Source organism: Amborella trichopoda, chromosome 3 (assembly GCF_054954075.1).
Source record: "Amborella trichopoda isolate Santa Cruz 75 chromosome 3, AtrichopodaSantaCruz75HAP2 v2.0, whole genome shotgun sequence".
Taxonomy (NCBI): Eukaryota; Viridiplantae; Streptophyta; class Magnoliopsida; order Amborellales; family Amborellaceae; genus Amborella; species Amborella trichopoda.
In genome coordinates, this window is record NC_142338.1 from 27,249,198 (window position 1) to 27,269,858 (window position 20,661).

Consider the following 20,661-nt stretch of genomic DNA (forward strand, 5'->3'; position numbering starts at 1 on the left):
ATTCCAGTATCCTACCCTTTTTTTTTTTATAATGTGAATGACGCGGAGTTGATTGCACTTAAGGAGAGCGTTTTATGATTGCAGAGAGATTACCAAAGGGTGATTTTAGAAGGCTATTCCCTCAACATTATTTGTTGTACCTAACCCTATCCTTGGGCCCATCTAAAAAAAATTCAACCTGATTTTCAACATGTACATAGGGAGAGTAATTATGCTGCTGATGAGATAGCTAAGAGCGCAACGGCTTAGAGCTTTGAAACTTTCGCCAACCTTTCTCCTTTTTGCTTCTTCACATCTCCTCTATTTCTAATTGTTTCCTTTTGGTACAAGTCTTGTAGGGACCTTTCTCTCAATACATCCCCAAGGCGATGCTCCCAAAGACGGTTGTCCCAGTTCTTTGTTGTACATAGCAGAAGCCTTTCTTTTGTATATGGGTTCAATGTATGTTTCTCTATAATAATACAAACATAGTGAACATTCTAGAAAAAAAAAAAAACTCGAATGGCTTTGGAACGCAAGTGCTTATTTGTGGATGGCATTTTTCAAATGATGGGAGATTTGAGAGCGGGAGATTTGAGAGCCGCATATGTGTAACACTTTTTGAGGCCATGTAACTAGGATCAATATCGACAATTTAATATCATGAAGTTGTTAGATGATATTTTAGGCGTTTCCATGCAATTTGCTATTTACGGAGCATAAGCAACTACACTCAAGGGACCTTTACTCAAAGCGGTTCAACATCATGCAGGGATTGATGTTGTAGAGCAAACGGGGTTCTATAGCTCTTCCTCATCATCTGGATGGATGTTGTCACATCGGTGGCTATCATACTACCCTTAAAAGGTTCAACGTTATTTGTCATTTGACATATTGTTGAGGTTATGTTAGAACTCTTTTTAAATTTCGCGCCTCACTGTGTGTTTTGGCGCCCTAAAAGGGCCAGAAAACCCTAAATTTACGGTTCAACATGGGAACCAGCTTTATTTCCTCTGCAAACTGCAGTCTCTGCAAAATTAGGGATCGAGGGTTTCAATTTGCAGAGTTTTTCCTTGGCCTTAATGATGGTATCCCATCAGATCCACTGTAAGCAAAGACCTTGAAGTTTGGATTGAGAAATTCTTATGCTTTTCTTCTCCGGAATTTAGAGTTGCACTGCCATTATTCTAAACATCAGAGATCCCCTTCAAACCTCGGAAAAACACCCTAATTTTTTGTATTCTGAAAACCAGCGCATACTTATCCCTGGGTCATTTGAGCCAATTTAGGCTTTACAACCTTCATTCTCCTGCAGAACACTCAGGTGAAGAAAAGTTGTATCAGTTGTACAGAGTCAGAAGCATCTCTCCTGGCTCTGTACAATTGGGTTCTTACAGTCTCGTTCTTCTTTAGAATGGATGCATCTTCAACCCATTTATCATTCTTCAAGGATGTCAAATCGAGAGAGCTCAATGCTTCTAAAGGTGATTTAGCTCCAATTATCACGTCCCGTTTTGTTTTTTCTGAGTTCCTCCATGTTTTATTTATTTCCTCTCATTTTACCTCTTTCTCCCTGATATGGCTTTTAAGGTTGATATTGTTTTGATGGAATTTAGTAAGAAAGACGCCTTTTCTTGGAGCTTTGGCGTCAGAAAATGGTGGGCCTGGCTCTGGAGTTATTGCTTCAGAGCATAATGGAAGCCATACTCTTCCTTTGGCTGTATCATTTGGGAAGGTATACGTTTTATATCCATTTTATTTTGAAATTATGTGAATCGTTTTGCTTTTTATGACTAACGAAATATTGAAAGACTTTACTTGTGCATTGTTTCTCCTTTTCTTCTGACACGTGAAAATTATCTATGCCACTTATGATCCTTGGATTATAATGAAAATTTCTTTATTCACTGATTCCTTATGCATGAGCAAAACATTGATTTTTTTATAATTTTAATCTATCAATGCATTGATCATTGTTGTTGGCTGCCTTTGGTGTCTTACATTGTAGTGTTAATTTATCAGGCAAATTTTATACACCGTTGTGATCTTTTATTCTAACTGATTCATACATAGATTTTGACAAAAAAGAAAAACCATTGGAAGGGTGGGTTTTTATGCAAAACCAGAATGTATGTTACATAAACAAATGTAGAAGGTGATGATGAGTTGTTTTTTTTACTGTTTCTCTAAAACAGTTATCTTTTCCAAGTGCCACTTTCTTGAGTTATTAAATGAATATTTTATTTCCATTGCTATGTCTTTTTATAACCGCAGATGTAATTAATGATTGGCCTATTCCTTTTGGTAAAATGGCCTCCTAGTCTTCCACTATGTCTGTGTACTCAATTTTGTTAAAAGAATAAAACCTGTTTAACTGGATGGGATTTGCCATAAAGTACATGTTTCTTGTCAATATCGTTTGCTTACTTTAGGCTTCAGTTTAATGGGAATCAATTTGAATTTTAGTTTTGCTCCATTTATCTGAATTTAGTTAGAAAGAAGAGTTTTTTCTATTCTACATAGATAAGTGTTCAAAATGTATTCTATCTATCTGAAACCCGTTGACGTGCTTTGTTGTCAATATTCCTTTCACTTGATATAGCATCACAATTTCTTTATTTGAGGCTAATATTAATAAATGTTAAAGAAAATGTGAAAATCATTTTTGATATGGATATTTTGAGTTTTGGAATGCAGAGCAGTAAAGGATGCCATGTTCTTGCAGTATCTGATGAGGAAGGATACATTAGCTTCTATAACACACAATTGAATTTTCCTCCACTTAAGGGTCATTCTAGGAGCGAAGGTTTGCTGCTGTACATGCAACACCACCATGTATTTTTGTTTCTTTCTAATTTTGAATAAAAATCAATATTGATTTTTATTTTTTTTTAATTTTGTTAATATCCACTAGTTGTTCTCTCTTCTTGGACCAAGATCTTTGTGTGGGAAATTTAAGAGTGGTTCTTTTCTGTCTTCAGTGGAAGCTAGACTCAATGCTTGGATAGCTCATCATAATGCAATTTTTGATATATGTTGGATTAGGGTATTTCCCTTACCTTACTTTTACATTTCTATTTTCCATATTTCATCATAATTTTGGGATGACATTGCTATTGTTAGAGTTCTGTGACTAATACTGTTGTCTTGTTTGAGGTTAGGCATCTCGTGGATTGTAGATAGTTGTCAATGTTTTGCATTATGTTGATTCATTCATTATAGAGGTAAAGTATATCAATGGTGTAAGAAAGTGGATTGTAGAAAAGTTGTCAATGTTCTGCATTATGTTGATTCATTCATTATAGAGGCAAAGTGTATAAATGGTGTAAAAAAATACAACAATTGTTGCTGCAACAATGGTGTATAAAAAATAACTGCAAAAATGACAATTTTGGATATTGAGAAATGTTCTAATTAATGTACTTGTAAGAAATTTCTTCGATGAAATGTACTTTTAAGATATTTTTCTATCTTCTTGCTCTTTATTTTTCTCGTACAGTTGAGATAATTCATGTATTGAAGAACTTGATAGTTGACATTGATTAGGTAAATGTTTTTGTGAGGAAACCCTTGCCATATTTTGTTTCTTTTCGAATGTTAGAAACACTTAGAACTGTAAGATTGTATGTATTTATTAACTAAAAAAAAATTTCATCCATGGATTTAGAATAATGCAACACATATTTTATATGGATAAGTAGTAGTGCTTTGAAGGATAGCAATTTTTCAGAATTGTTATCTTTTAAACAAAAGGACTATTTGTTGTCTTTTTATGACTTAATGCAGTTTTTGATTCCATGAAAATATTCATAACCTATGGTTCACCTCAGTGTTATAAAAAATGGATAATTGGGTGGAGCGCCCACCACCCAACTACTGATTACTATTCGGATTAGCTGGATCTGGTAGAATTAAAAAAGGAAAGAAAAAGAAATTGAACATTGTGATATATAATATAGTACTCGTATGCCAAGTTAAATAATGATCCTAGCTTTCCTGGGAGTACCTTGTGACCTTAGTCACGAGGTCAATGTAGTTCTAACCCCCACTGTGACCATATAAATAAATTATTTTATTTACACTTAATACATGAAATTGTTTTGATGTCTAAAATTTAAAGAAAAACAAGAAAATTGTAACCCATAAGGTTCAAACCTCAGCCAAGTTGAGCAACGAACATCTGTGCAATCAAATAAATCATTTGGTTTTATGTTATATATTTTTTAGACTTATTCCATATATGTTTTTAATGTTTAACTTTTTTTAAAAAGAAAGTTGTACCCCTCGAGGTTTGAATGCTTGACATATAATGTAATGAACGCACACACTACCATAGTAACCGTTTCAGCTTTTTGCTATATAATGTAAGAATCATTGATATTTGACCACAAATTGTTGAGACTCGCGAGTCCACTTGGATTCAACGAAGTAACTAGGCCTCGCCCTATGGGCAAGCCTGGGTTTTCCTGAGTTGTGTTGGAGTTATGGCCTTTCAAGGCCTTGTAATACTGCCATGTTATAGCTCTTGATTACAGTGGGAATGAAAAGAGTGACATGACTCAAGAATCTTGGCACACTAGGACTAAGAGTCATGGAAACTTTAAGAAAATCATGAGGAGGGTTGGTGTATATATGAGAGGCATCAAGGTTTCAGGGTTGCCTTTAGTCGGGGTCGGTTATTGATTGTTATTGAGCTTGACTGAACCTCATGGCTGGATGATTGGGCCAGGGCGATGTGATTTTATGTATGTGGTGATATGAGCTTGATGATTAGTTCTGTATGGAAAGATTATGGCCTATATAGGGCATTGGCCTAAACCCCTGAATCTTAGAGCCTTCTCATATGTGCATAAATAGTCGCAAAGCATGGGAAGTAGATTCTTCTAGGGATCTATTGAGGAGAGTTATGCACATGTGCCAACAGAGGTTGTATTTTGTGTGTGCATGTCCTCTAGGTGGTGCACCTGGAACTACTAGTACTTGAGGATTTAGGGGCACTCATTGGTTTGGTTTTAATAAGCTGTAACATGAACCCTTGATTATATATTGCGGGGCATGAGTTTGTTGGGTCGTTGAAGAAGGTGGTTTTGGATTTCGAGTCTAGCTGAGTGGAGTGCTTTGATTCCCTATTCAACTCCATAGGATCTTAATTTCCCTAGAAAATATTTTTTAAACATTTTGAAAATAGTTTATTTTGATGGAAAATTGATGAAAAAGATTTTTGAGAATTTTTGGAGATTTTTTGGGACATTAGAAAGTGTTTTCTAGAAGTGTTTTGCCAAAAGATGATTAAGGACAGACCCCCAGGACTCCTAGGGGACACCCAAATGGCCAATGGGTGTCCATGTGGGGCCATGGGGGCCTCCACATCAGTCCCACATCGTGATGCGGGGGGTGATGTCATTCCCCATGGTCGCCTTTTTGGTCATTGTGTAATTTGTTATGAGGGAGGGCATTTTGTAATATTGGATTTTGTGCTAATTAGGAAATTGAGAAAATTCTTTTTGGCACATGTTAAATATACAAAGCAAGTGGTTTGTGCACATATGTGAGTCCTTTTAGAAAGAGCATAGGGTTTGAAATTAAAATAGAAACCTTAAGGGTATGTAGTAATTATGCAATTAACTAACTAGCTTATGTGACATGATTTGATTAGCCTCACATACTCTCATAAAATGGAGGAAAGTTTCAAAATTGATTTTTGCTGAAATTTTTTACAAATTAATTCCAGGGTATGCCCTCCAACTTGGCTTTAAGTTCAATTATATAATAAGAGTAACAATATTTTTATACAAGAGAAATTGGAGTGAATTATGGTTATTAAAAATGGAGGATAAGAGTGTTAAATTTATGTTACATATCAAGATGACATGATGGTGGATGGTAGATGGTGGGCCAAGGTCAAGCCTCTCTTTGCAGCCGTTGTTGTTGAACTTCAATGGCCAAGATTAAAGCATCTCTACACAACATTATAAATGCCCTTTTAAATCTCTCATTTCAATATACTTGAGTTCATCCATTCTCTCATTTGTGTGGCACACCACTTTCTCTCTCTCTTTCTAAACCCTTTAGTGTGGAGCTACGTAGGCTATCTTCTCTCTCTTTCTCTCTCATTCAAAGTGCCTAAAGGTGATGTGAGAGCTCCATAGAAGCTCATTGATGATTCCATTAATGGTGATTCAAAGCTCAAATTCAAGCCATGGGTGATCTAGTCTTAAGACCTTTATCAACTGAGTAAGATCTCATCCATTTCCTTTGAGTCTACTCAATCTAAGTATAGCAATCTTCTTGCTATAACTTCTTAGTTACAAATTCTTCTTGCTGCAAATTCTTAGTTATAGCAATCTTCTTGCTGTAAGTCCTTAATTACAGCAAGCCTTCTTTATCGATTTGATGTTAGATCCTTGATTTCTTGGATCTACTTTGATTCCCTTTTATTCATATAGTTGATTCATATATTTTTGGAGCATTTTTTATTGATGTTTATCTAACTTTTTTTATAATCAAATCGGTCAATTAGATCTCCATTTTGATGCCTCAAATTATTGTGTTCACAAGAGGAGATTATGCCGAATTTATGTGGCTCGATTTGTGAACTCTATGACCCTTCTTTTCTCCAGCTTTTCCCTCGATTTTGAATTCAATTTGTTAAGCTCTCTCATATATTAGAACGTGTCATGAAAGTGCAGATAATATGATACTTAAAAGCTTTCCCATTTGATATTGCTCTTGGCCTATGAGATTATGCCATCGAAAGTCCTCCTATGGTGCATTTCCTTTGAGTCTACTCAATCTAAGTATAGCAATCTTCTTGCTATAACTTTTTAGTTACAAATTCTTCTTGCTGCAAATTCTTAGTTATAGCAATCTTCTTGCTGTAAGTCCTTAATTACAGCAAGCCTTCTTTATCGATTTGATGTTAGATCCTTGATTTCTTGGATCTACTTTGATTCCCTTTTATTCATATAGTTGATTCATATATTTTTGGAGCATTTTTTATTGATGTTTATCTAACTTTTTTTATAACCAAATCGGTCAATTAGATCTCCATTTTGATGCCTCAAATTATTGTTTTCACAAGAGGAGATTATGCCGAATTTATGTGGCTCGATTTGTGAACTCTATGACCCTTCTTTTCTCCAGCTTTTCCCTCGATTTTGAATTCAATTTGTTAAGCTCTCTCATATATTAGAACGTGTCATGAAAGTGCAGATAATATGATACTTAAATGCTTTCCCATTTGATATTGCTCTTGGCCTATGAGATTATGCCATCGAAAGTCCTCCTATGGTGCATAGTTAAGACCCAATGCCGTAAACTGGGCAAAACGAGCTCTATGATCTGCTTATTATGACCAAATTCCATGCACACATACAATACTTGTGTTTGGTGGAGAAAAGAGTTTGAATTTAAAGTGTATAATGCAATTCCAAGGTTAGGTATAATTTGGCAATGTATTTGTATATGGCTATATTTTTTAGATCATATGATGATCAAGTTCTTAATCAATCTTCTTCATGTATATTGTGTTATGGACTAAGGCAAGGGACCAATTAGAGTCTTATTTTGTTTTAAAAGTGTATTTGAGGCCAAATTTAGTGGCTGGAATTGTATATGATAATGTAAAATTTGATGTAATTGAGTTACGTTATATTGAAATGGGGAAATTTTATGAAAATTTTTATCTTGTGTCACTTGGACTTGGTATCTATACACCTTCAAGTTGTGTGTACCACTCATGGATATTAAATTTTTAAAAAAAATTCTAAAAAATGAAAAATGTGGGATTAATTTATCATTTTTTTGTGTATGATTTATATGTTTTTGGTAGACTGGTGAGTGTTTTTTTTATCATCAATCCCTATTTTTATGTTTTACCTTCTTTTGGATTTTTTAAAGTGCCCCCAACTATAACTATGTTTTTTCTAAATCCATTTTTTTGATACTTTTTTAAACTTATTTGGTCTCCTTAAGATTGTTTTTTGTTTTATTTTGCTTTCAACACATTTTCTTATTTTTTTATTCTTGTCATTCTTTAATCTATTGAGGGCTTTTCAACCTGTTCATGACTCAGTTGGGTCGATTTTCTGTAGATTGCTTGACCTAGAACCGACATGGCCAATAGCAATTCCTGATATGGATCACAAAATTTTTAACCACTTGTTCTTGTTGGAGAAAGGATCTTTTTAAGAGGGGACTTAAATGGTCATGTAGGGAAGGATAGTAGAGGATATGAAGGGATACATGAGGGATATGGGTTTGGGGAAAGAAATGAGATGGGTGAGACTATTATAGATATTGCTATGGCTATGGCCTACAACCTAACAATAGCAAACACTTACTTTAAAAAGCAAGACGAATATTTAATAGCCTATATAAATGAATCACATAAAAGCCAGATAGACCTCTTTCATATTAAGACGGTAGATCGACCATCATGTTAAAATTGTAAGGTTATCCCAAGAGAGAGTTTGACTACCCAATATAGGCTCATGGTTATAGACGTTTGCATAAAGACATGGAAGTGAAGAGGTGAAAGTAATGGGTGCCCAAGAACTAGGTGATGGAATCTAAAAAATGAGAAAATAAACTTATTTAGGGATAAGTTAGTTGAAGAAGGAAAATAAAACTCTAAACATGATGTCAATGCAATATGGAATGAGATGGTTGACTGTATCAAAAAAGTGGCAAAAGAAGTTCTAGGAGAATCTAGAAGGAAAAGAAACTCTGATAAGGAAACTTGGTGGTAGAGTGATGAGGTTTAGAAGGTTCTTAGTGAAAAACGACCATGTTATAAAATTGGCAATGTAATAGAAACGATCAAAACTTAGAAGAATATAAAAATACTAAGAAATATGCTGAACAAATAGTAAGTAAAGCTAAAGTTAAGGCATATGATAGTCTATACAATAAACTAGGAACAAGAAAATGTGAAAAAGATGTCTTTAAATTAACAAAAAATAAGGGCGAAAAAAATGTAAGGATCTAAACCATATTAAATGTATTAAGAGTGGGATTAAAGATTCTTGGTGAAGGATGACGAGGTCAACGAAAGGTGGATAGTTTATTTGCCAAGAAGGAACTGTTGGCACAAACAAGGGGGGAGGTCATAGATACATTTGTAGAATTAGGATGTCAAAAGTGAAAGAAGCTTGAAAAAGGATGAAGATAGGAAAGGCTTTAGGATCAAATGGTATCCCGATAGAGGTTTGAGAGTGCATGGGGGAGATTGGCATTGATTGGCTGACAAAACTGTTCAATAAGATGTTGAGAGTAAAGAAAATGTCAAATAAATGGAATAAAAGTATTGTAGTACCTATATACAAGAACAAAGGAGACATATATAATTGTACGAATTATCGAGGGATCAAGCTTATGAGCCATACTATGAAGCTTTGGAAAAGAGTTATTGAGCAATGACTAAGGTATAAAATCAATTTGGTTTTATGCCAGGAAGGTAAACAATTGAGGTTATTTTCCTATTAAAGCAATTGATTGAGAAGTTTAAGGTGAAGGGAAAAGACCTCCACATGGTCTTTATTGATAGAGAAAGCTTATAATAGAGACCTTGAGATTTGATTTTGCGGGTGTTGGAAAATAAAGGAGTCTCTAGACACTTCATCGACTTGGTGAGAGATATGTATGATGGAACACTAACTAGTGTACGAACAACTAGTAGAGAGACGAGTGAGTTCTCAGTGACAATAGGTCTGCATCAAGGTTCAGCATTGAGCTGTACATCCTTGTCTTAGTTATGGACGACTTAACTAGGCACCTACAAGATGATGTATTGTGGTGCATGTTGTTTGCAAATTTGATCAATGAAAGCCAAAATGACGTCAATACAAAGTTAGAACTTTGGAGAGATACTCTAGAATCCAAAGGTTTAAAATTAGGCGGACTAAGACAAATTATATAGAATGCAAGTTTAAAAATAATAGGAGTAGAGACAAGGAAGTAGTTAAGATGGACTATTAAGAAGTACAAAAAAGACCACACTTTCAATATCTTGGGTCGATAATCCAAGAAAATGGAGAGATTGAGGAAGATGTCACACCTAAAATTAGAGCTGGGTGGGTGAAGTGGAGATGTGCAACTAAAATTTTATGGGATTGCTGCATACCAATGAACCTGAAGGGCAAGTTTTATAGGACAACTGTGAGACCAGCTTGCTTGATGGGGCAAAATATTGGGCGGACAAAAAAATAATATATCCATAGAATGAATGTAGCATAGATGAAGATGTTGAGATGGATGAGTGGCAAGACAAAAAGAGATAAAATTCAAAATGAATCCATTCAAGAGAATTTAGCTGTGGCACCAATAGGCGATAAGATGAGAGAGAGTAGATCTAGGTGGGCTGGCCATGTGTGGCGTCAACCAAAATATAGCACCTTTTAAGAGGTGCGAGTGAGTTCAAGTTGAACTACTGAAAAGGACAAAGGGTAGGCCCAAAAGGATGTAGTTGTAAATAGTTTGAAAAGATATGGGGACTTATGTCTTCATTGAAGATATGACCTTTAATAGCGGACTAGGATTTGTGTAACCAACCCTAATTAATTGGGAAAAGACTATGATGATGATGATGGTTCATGTTGAATGCTATCAGATGACATTCTTTTGTCACAAATAAAATAATAAAAGTTAAACATAACGTCATCTCATTGTGGACTTCTTTTCAAGGAAGGTGTCATCTTTAATATCTTGGGTTTGTATGCTTCTTGTTTCTTTAGAACATGTTATAACGTAGTTTGGAGTGGAGACCAACTTAATTATTTGCAAATGTGGCAGCTATCACATGCACATTTCCCCACACCAAAAAGTTGAATTTGTAAAAATGGTAAATTTTTTTGGCAAATCATTGCTTGTAAGAATGTCTAGCATTTATGAAAAAAGTCTTGCCAATGCCTCTTGACATTTTTGATATGTGTTCGACACTTGTGAGAAGTGTTGAAGGTGTCTGTAGCACTTCCATCAAATTTTGTTGCCTTCCTCACAAAAGTGGTTTGATCAGCCCTCCATGTTAAGGAAACCCATGTTGAATAGTCATCATTTCGTATTTGCCAGTGATAGCCATTCATTTTATCTCATCTGAATAAGTTTTGTCTTGCATTAATGATGTATACGTTCCTCACTCTGAATGTTATTTGCTATTGTAGGATGATGCCTACATTTTGACAGCTTCAGGAGATCAAACGGTTAGTGTTTTTCAAAATTATTGCTGTCTTTGTGCCTTTACCTAGCATACTGAGTGTTTTTGGCCAAAGATGAATTTAGTTTGTTGAGGTTTAAGAGGCAGAATAAACGTAACGATCTAGACTAAGATCACTCATTCTTGCTGCAAATTATTTTCATAGGCCATTTGTGTGACACTATTTGGGTATTGTTTACAAATGTTTTTGTGGTTAGTCTCTTATGGCACATTGTTTTGTATAATTATCTATGCCAATAAAGGAAGGCCTTCATTTATTATTAATCTTTTATTGTTATTTCAAAAGAAGTTGTGGACCTTTATGCTTTGAATTAATTTCTCTTAAAATTGTCTTCCTCTTGACAGATTAGAATATGGGATGTAGAGAAGAAGGCAAGCTTGGGCATTATGAAAGAGCACAAAGCCAGCGTGAAATCACTATCATCTCATCCAGTTAATTCTGGTAGGCTTCTGATACCATCGTGCTATAATGTTCATTAGGCTTCACTAAATGTGCTTACCATTGTTAGAAAATTCTATTGCATAAGACAACTTCAAAATTTGTGCATGTGTATCTCAATGCAAGGGATTGGGAGCAATGTAGTTTAATCCATGCTTTAAAAACTCCAATGAACGAACAAATGGTTGCCTTGCCGCCTAGGCGGCTTTTTTAGGAAAACACCTAGTCGTGGACTAGGCAAGCTTGCTTAAGGCAGGTCCTTCAAGGCACCTGCCTAGGCGGCTAAAAAGTGCAGGCCTAGGTGCCTCCTGCCCAATGGCGGAAAAAAAAACTCGGGCAATGGATAAAATTATAATTTTACCCCCTAAAAAAGGGGGAAAAGGCAGGCCACCTTTGTCTCTGGGCGCCTGCCTAGGCGCCTAAGAGACCAAACCGCTTAGGCATCCGCCTCTGCGTTTTTTAACATTGAAAAACTCAAAATTCAGCTTGATTTCAACCCTAGTCAAGTTCGGTATATGAATATGACATGGCTTGAAATTGGTTGTCATATCCATTAGGTAAAGGTTATGCTACAGAATGAATTATTACATAAAAATTTTTGCTTGTGTGTATGTGAATTGTGTATTTAGTGTGGCCATGGGTGAGGGTGTGCCCATGCCTTTGGGATAAAACATTTCCAGGAAGGCCTCTATATCCTGGCCATGTTGACCATTGAAATCTTTTTTTTAATGTGCTAGATATGATCGTTTCTGGTTCAAGAGATGGTTCGGTCATACTTTGGGACATGCGATGCAACTCCATTAACCAAAAGGGACTTGGGGAGCCTTGTTTAGGGTAAGCCTTTTATACCTTTGCATCTCATCCATGGTTCTATCTTGCTCTATTTGCTGGTTGCTGGAGTACTTCTATCCATTATTAGCAGTTGTAATATGTTATTTTATATCAATTATGTAGTGGAAATTTCATCTGATTCAATAATGTGAAAATTTTTCCGTCTCAGGCCTACTGCTATTATTAAAAATGCACATGTATATGCTCCTCAGATGAAAAGAAATAGGCGGACCAAGGTATATGGTACTTTGACACGATATTCTGATTTAGATAACTCACTTAATTTGAGTTGATCGTATATTCTTTCCCTCTTTATACTTTGGCTTACAATTCTTTGCACCTTGTGTTGCAATTCGGGAGCTTGTAGGGGGCTGTGGCTTCAATGAGCATCACGTCAGTTCTTTATCTTAAAGATGAATTCTCCATTGCTAGTGGTGGAGATATAGACAGGTCAGTAAGTGAAGAAATTTTAACCAGCCTTTGACCATGCGTATTTATCCTTCTAAACATTTTATGGGATTCGTAAATGGGGAATTATTTGGACCCTTACCAAAATAAAAAGTAAAGAGAAAACATAAGAAAAGGAACCATGTCTTGAAATTCCAAAATATAAGTATGGTACATAGCCTTTCTCTTGCAGTGTTTTGAGTTGGGTAATAGTTTTTGGAGTATGTCCATCATATTTATCCATACATGGGCCTTCAGTTTCTATTACATTGGCCTTCAGTTTCTATTTTTCTTACTACTACATATCTTGCTTTCAGTGTTGTGAAGATCTGGGATACTCGATGCCTGAAAGAGCATGTTGCTGAAGCCCACCCTATGTGCCCATCTATGGACAAGGTTAGCCAAAGAGAGAGAGAGAGAGAGAGAGAGAGACCTCCGGGAAACACATTCCAATAAGAGACAGAGAGGGGGGTTATAATTAAACATTGTGTACTAGGAGGATTTTATTATTATTTAGAACTAAGAGGGGGGGATTTTAGACCAATGGAAACTTATCATTATTATGAAGTCCAGGTGATTTCTGTCATTTTGAACATTGTGCTTGGATGATCTCCTAACTTTTTGGAATTAGCTGAAACTTTTGTGTTCTTTTAAGGTGTGTGGTTTCTGAGTGATATTTTTGTGAATTGGTGGAATTTTATAGCTTTTAGTAGTATCGATAGTTAATAGAAAATGCAATTCATTCTAAAGCAATTAGTAAATTCTATTTAGTGGTAACACATCTTCTCATACTAATTAATGGTATCACATCCTTTACTCTCTAATATAGAAGACAAGGGCTCATGGAATCGCTTGCCTATCTCAAGACACAAGTGGTGTATTTCTTGTAGCATCTTGTATGGATAACAGGTGACCTTTTCATGGCTATTCCTTGTATTTTTCAGGGTTATGTTTCTGTACTCCGAAGACAATCTAAAATTTGTAATAAAGTTCATGCAAGTTTTGTTATAAGACCCTTTTGTTATATTTTTTGTTTGATACTTGGTTGAAAGGTTATCTGTGTTTCTTTTTGCTTGTATCAGGATTTACTTGTACAATGTGATTCACCCTGACAAAGGACCTATGGAAAGTTTCTCAGGCCACCTAAATGGCTCTTTTTATATCAAGGTGAGGATGCTGCAAAAAAAATCTTAAAACTTGATTTATTTGGTTTAATTATCGTGTAAATATGTAGGCTGCGGTTATATTAGGTTACAACTTGTAGAAGTAAAGTTCGGATATTCTACACCGTCTGTTTTAGTTGGATTGTGTAGCTTGACATTTCTTTTAAGACAATGTCAAAGTGTCACGTCTTTTAAGCAGTCTCGAATCTATACTGTCCAAATAAAATGGATAAATTATTGTAATCTTATTGCTACAATTAAGGTAGCAACCTTATATAATCTGTTTCCAACTATTTATGGCACACTTCCCATTGGATGAAATATATTAAATTCCACACGATTCTCTGGACATAAATTACTCCCATCTTGTGCCATTTTGGTCATTTCTCATTGTCATGTATGAAATTAGCAGATAAATTGTGGATATATGCTTTTGTTGATGAGCATTTGCACTTATAATGACAGGAAAAGTACATACAATTAAATATGGATGGTAGATACAGTGGCGTGAATATGAATCTTAACTCTTGAAGTTAACCCTATTGTCACTTATGTTAGCCAGTTGTTGCCACTATGCTACTTCCCTTGACGTGAAAATTACACCAATCATTAGTATTTATACTATCCCTACTAGTAATTGTAGCTCAAAAATCCATGTCGGTATCATTTGTCTATGTAACGCATTTTATGTACCATTAGTGCTAATATCAATGAACAAATGTGGCAGCTCAACAAGTGGGTCTATGCGTTGTTCTATTTTCAAACTTCTTGGCAAATGACCAAATTTTTATCGTCTACCAATGACTTGTAACAATGGGCACAGGTAGTTTTCGACTAATTTTCTTGAAGGTTAATGAAACTTATCCAACGGAAGTGCATTATCAAATATCCTATTGTCACTAGGATCGCCTACTTTGGTAGGCTATTCCTTCAGGAATCTCGATCCTAAGATCCCGGAAGGGATCTTCTAGGGTTCACCTATTCTTAGAATTTAGGATCTCAATCCCTTCTTCTAGGGAACGAATTATGTTAACAATGAGTTTGAATGCCCGGTCTTTTTGGGATTTGGTTCCTTGATGATAAAGTTCTTAGTCCTAAGAATCGTGGGATCTAGATTCTAATACATTGTAACCTCAGTAATATTGCAACTTTTATGTGTTATTGCTTCGTTAAAGGCATATATTTCTTTTTAGTAGATATTTTATAAAAATTTGGAGTTTTACACAGTAGATAATTAATCCCCCATGATTCTCCATAACGAATGCTCCATCCTCCTTCACTGATGGGCAATCCATTATTTAATAAACTTCAATAAAAAGCAAATTTTTTAATGTATATATAATCTTGGGCTGTACTTTATTACATATAACTTTCATGTTCATATTCCTATTCCATGGAAAAGATGGCAACACAAGTTTTGGTACTTTACAATTAGTGTAGTTGGATTACATAAACTTTGAAATAGTTTAATGTTTCTTATTTATTTAATAAAAGTTTAAGATTACATATTATTAATTTAACAATGTTGCCATCTCAAGGAATCAGGCCTGGTCAAGGCCGTAACAACTGGGTTTTCATAGGATTACGTCTCAAGTTCCGTTCCTATGCAACCTTGTCAAAATTTAAAAAAACGTTGGGATCTGTGATGTAATGCCAGGGAGTTCCATTTAAATTAACATGACGTCCTCTTTTTTCAACTAAATGGAGATTGCTCCGACAAAATTTATTCATTCCTCCATACTATGTTCTATCATTTTCCTATTGTGCTCCCATGCTTGAGGAATTCACAAACTTGGGGTCGGGAACTTTCGAACTTAAACAGGGGACCTCAATCCTATTATAATACTCAATCTTAACAAATTGAGGAACGTGAACCCTAATATGCATGTATCGTGATCCTTATGTTTGAGGTTGTACGGACGTTGATCCCCATCATAAGGATCTTCCAGGTAGCCTCGTCCATTGATCCCACTCCTGATTCCGTTTTGACAACCATAAAATATCATACCCAAAGCCAATGCACATTACACTTATACATGTCTTCTATGTATATATGCATCTGATGCTAGTTTTATTTTTGTGACATTTAGTTTTCTATCACTTATTCAGTTTCTTATCTATGTATTTGGTTCATACCAAAACATTGTGTATATATCTACAGGCTGGAATTAGCCCAGATGGATCACACATTCTCAGTGGCTCTAGTGATGGAAATGCGTACATATGGGAGGTCGTATTTTATTCTTGAGGCTCAGGGATCTTTTCTACTTCTGAATTTGTGTTTTTTATATGTTCATTGATTCAAGTCTTGGAAATTTTTACAGGTGAGGAAACCTGAGGCAAATCTAATGGTGCTGAAGGGCCACGAAGGAGATGTCACTGCTGTAGCCTGGTAAGTTGCAGTTTAGATAGAACCCTTTTTTTTTTTGGTTTTTTTATGGGAAGGGGGATGGGGGGGGGGGGAGGGATGGGGGTTGTGGGGGTGGGCGAGGGGGGTTGGTAAGCAGGTGGGATTGGAACCATGGATGTGTTACTATTATAGGATCTTCAATGGCCATTTCGGGTATCTATTCACTTCAATATTGTTATATATGTTAATTTCTTTCATGTTTCTTCTTTTGCATTTTCACCCGCCTTGTCTCTACATACTTTAGTGTTTGTCAATATGCAGGTGTCCATCTGAAGTAGGCAAGATAGCAACATGTTCGGATGATTTTACGGTATTATTACTACTGAAAGTCTGGAAGCAAAAAATTTAGCCAATTTTTTATATTTATCTATTTCTCTTCATCTATTGTACTTTTTAACTAGTGCAGTGTGTGAAAGGCTCTTGACATTAGCATTCCAACAGGAGAGGAAAGCTCGGATTTGGGGTTCTATAATAAAAGTAACGTTCTAATAGTTGGGTTGTTACACAGAACATATCAATGTCCTACATCACCCATACACTTCACTCTTGCCAGTTGACACTTACTGCGTCATTAGTTCCAAATATAGGGTGTTAAAAAATTGTATAGAGCGCAAGGGTGATGTATGAACAGCAGGGTTTCCTGTGTCATGTTTGTGTGGTTTACTGTTGTGCAACCACATGTATATATAATAAATTTGAATAATTTATTATATTGATTACAAGTCAATTATTGATTATAAAATAAAAATCTTATAAATGTGTCTGTGTCTAGACCAGTGGTTTAAAAAATGGATTGATGCTCCGGATCGTGCATCCCAAAAACCCATTTGGATCAGTGAATCAGCGGTTCAGATTAGGAATCGACCGAATCGGTTAGATTTAGGAATAAAAAAAATCCAAAAAAATTATTAAAAATCATTATAAATGTTTTATTGGAATCCAATAAGAAATGGGGGTACTACATTATTAACTTTTATTTTTTTCATCAATAAGTGAATATTGAATTGTTCTTTCCCTGTATGAAGTCTAGATATCTATATAACTATTAATTATAATATAGTATTATAATATTACATCAAAATAATTTAAAAATATTAGAAAACACTTCCATATAATTTAAAAATATTTTTAATGTATATAAAACTAATTATATTGACATAAATTTAATATAATTATATTAAGTTATTAACATAAATAAACAACAATTTCATATAATTATGTTAATTTTTGTAAATTATTATATGGACTTTTATTTTTGTAATTATATGTAATTAAAGATTAATTACATGTACTTTATGTTTGTATATTATAAAAAATAAATAAATATAATTAATCTTAAAAAGAATTATAATCCATTTCATGTGATAGATGTCCTTGTATAAGAGAGAGGGATCTATTTATAGAGCATTTAATTTATACATCAGTCTACATATGAGAGAGAGTGCAAAAGAAGATCTTAAATAGAAACGTAGGTGCGCTAACTGCCTCAAGTGCAAAAGGACTATGCGAATTGTCCCACATTGGAGAGATGTGGGAGCGAATGGGGATATAAAAGACATTGAACCAATCCAATTGATATCGCGTGTTGGGTGCATGGCCACGTGCAACCTCCAATTCAGTCCCATGTGTTATTTGTGATGCAAGCTCAACATCATTGGTTGTTGTCAGGTAGGGGGGGCGTGTTCGTTGTTAAGGCAAGGCTCACCCTCATTGGTTGGTTGTTAGGTGGGGGGCGTGTGTGTTCCTTGTAATGCAAGGCTCACCAGTAAGCAAAAGGGGATAACGTCATTTGCTTGTCAGGTGGGGGGCTCATTTAATTGGCTTTTTAGTAGGAAAATAGTACGGACGATCGTTTTCTGATGTCAGCAGCGACCCGTGATATCAATTCGACGATTCAAGATCGAGAATCGGCCTGATCCCTTTTTATGAGTGGATCTGACGCGGTCTCGGCAATTCCCGATCCGAATCGTCCGATTCCAGATTGGATCACTGATTTTTAAAACACTGGTCTAGACACTTAGACATATATTGAATTCAAATACGATCTCCGTGTCTAGGTAGCAAAGGTGTTATTCATGAAAATTCTGAGCACCTAACTCCCCTTACACTAGTCAATAATTTGCAAGAATGGATGATGACATTGTATCTAAAAGCTTTTGAGGTGGATAGTTTTCCATATTTGGAGAATGTCCTTGAGCTTGTATGAAAGTCCATTTTTTCAATCTCGATTTTATTGCAAACATTTAAAACACGCATGTGTTTATATTCAAACAGGAAGATGCTTTTTTTTTTTTTCTTCTAATTCGTAATGTTAGAAAATGATCAATTATGGGTTCAAGCCCATCGTCCCTTAGGCTTTGGATTGAAGCCGATGGCTCAACTGGAAATCACGTAATGCTGCAATGTTGTGGGTCCAATTCTAGCTTACCTTTATTTTTTTTTTTGATTCATTGAACTGATCTAGTAAATGATGTTTTTTCGCTTTTTAATTATTAATGGTTTTTCTTCTTTTGCAGATTCGTGTATGGAATACTCAAAGCTGCCCAAACTTGAACACAATGAGATCCCCATCCTCAATACGACAAAGAGTGACTGCATTTCCTGCATCTATTGAGCCTCGGAAGCTGAACATGGATTTGCCTGCCCGAAGCTGCCCAAAACGCCAAGGTAAAGAAGAGGGAACAAGATTCCCAAGTGTGGACTCCCCAGCCCGAGCTGGCCCAAGCTGCCCGAAAACCCAAAAGCAAGAAGCTTTGAGGTTTTGTGTTTTGGATCCAGCTGTTCAAGCTCCCATAAACCGTCATTTACAAGAAGAGACTTTGAGTTTTATGGGTATGGACTCAACGGCCCCTAACTGCCCAGAATCTCGAGAAGAAGCACAGGTCTTTCATGGCTCCCCACCTCACCATAAAACCATTGAAGCTGAAACTCCTATGGACTGCAAGAAACAAAGTGTTTTGGGTCCTTTTACAATGGATGAAGTAGAGTTTCAGAGGACACCAGAGGCAAGTGTGAGGAGCCCATCATCTGTGTTGAACTCGCCTTCTTCATTAAAAAGGAGAACCATCAGGGATTATTTTATGATGGCTGCCTGAGAATTTGTTCACAGGAGGATTGGTTGGGAGGTGATTTAAAGAGATTATGGAGGTTCTGTTTGGTTGGCCATTTAACCTTCAGTTAGGCCTTGACTAAGGGGTTTAGGTGATGGATGGAGTTTCAGGAGAAGATTGGATTCTATTGACCTTTTGAATTCTAGGAGCGTCAAGAAGTACCATCGGAGTAAGAGCTCTCTCTCTCTCTCTCTCTCTCTCTCTCTCTTGGTTTTCTTTGAGTGCACGGGCCTTTGATATTGAATGATTTTGCATATTGTTGTCCATGATAAATTGTAATGTACATATCATGATAAAATGTAATGTACATTCTTCTTTGTAGTTGGATTGGATGTTGCTTCCAATGCGTATTTTCAAAAATTCCTATGAGAATGCTATGCAAAGGGGTATCTTTCTAGTTTAGCATGATAGACTGCAATCTACCTGATCATTCCTCGCCTCTTGACGTGTTGGATCGAGATTAGGATCGGGAGCAGATCGTGAAATTCTAGAAGATTGAACGTTGTCTGTACAATGCACACGTTAAGAATCAAGATTCCCAAATGTTAGAGATCGAGATTCCAACCTTTTGGGGATCTTGATCCCGACTTCTTGGGATCTTGATCCCAACTTTTTGAGGATCTTGTTACCAACCTTAAAGTATATGATAATCTAGGATTATGTATAATCTTTAAAGTTGGGATCTTATTGTTGATAGCAAGCAAGCAATAGTTGTGTTGCTAGTTGGTTATAAACAAAAAAAATCATCAATTTGATTGTTGACTTGGTCTTTAAGGTTGGGATCGAGATCTCTAAAGATCGCTTACCAAAATAGGAGATCTCGATGTGTTGGATATTGTTTGTAATCTATTAATTCTTCTCTTTGTTTAATTATCCCTCTTGTGTATGTTGGTGGGTGTGGGATTCTTTTTATGATGGGCATTAATCAAGTACTCTCCTTACAGGTATTTGGTTTTTGTTGGTGACATTATTCTAGTCACTTTCTCATTGTTTTGATTCAAGTATTCTCCTTAGTGGATTTGGGCCTCTATGTGTAACTTTATGTTACCATGAAATCTTGATAATAGTCC

The 20,661-nt window shown here is 35.6% G+C and overlaps 1 protein-coding gene across 1 annotated transcript; it reads left to right on the top strand.

The window, feature by feature from the left end:
- Nucleotides 1-628: 628 nt before the first annotated feature.
- On the top strand, nucleotides 629-19,935 carry LOC18437356 (Transducin/WD40 repeat-like superfamily protein). The gene is made up of 16 exons (XM_020669065.2): nucleotides 629-1,463; nucleotides 1,596-1,714; nucleotides 2,677-2,785; nucleotides 2,961-3,025; nucleotides 11,139-11,177; nucleotides 11,537-11,633; nucleotides 12,368-12,464; nucleotides 12,631-12,697; nucleotides 12,829-12,911; nucleotides 13,226-13,304; nucleotides 13,738-13,817; nucleotides 13,991-14,075; nucleotides 16,233-16,301; nucleotides 16,396-16,463; nucleotides 16,743-16,791; nucleotides 18,998-19,935. The coding sequence occupies exons 1-16, from the start codon at nucleotides 1,394-1,396 to the stop codon at nucleotides 19,574-19,576; spliced, it is 1,755 nt and encodes a 584-aa protein (XP_020524724.1). The 5' UTR covers nucleotides 629-1,393; the 3' UTR covers nucleotides 19,577-19,935.
- The last annotated feature ends 726 nt before the right edge of the window (nucleotides 19,936-20,661 follow it).

Excerpts from the sequence above, each read along its gene's own strand:
- LOC18437356 (XM_020669065.2), top strand. The coding sequence starts at position 1,394 with ATGGATGCATCTTCAACCCATTTATCATTCTTCAAGGATGTCAAATCG. Across the intron at positions 16,302-16,395 it reads GAAATGCGTACATATGGGAG|GTGAGGAAACCTGAGGCAAA; the intron begins GTCGTATTTTAT and ends AAATTTTTACAG. Across the intron at positions 16,792-18,997 it reads CATGTTCGGATGATTTTACG|ATTCGTGTATGGAATACTCA; the intron begins GTATTATTACTA and ends CTTCTTTTGCAG.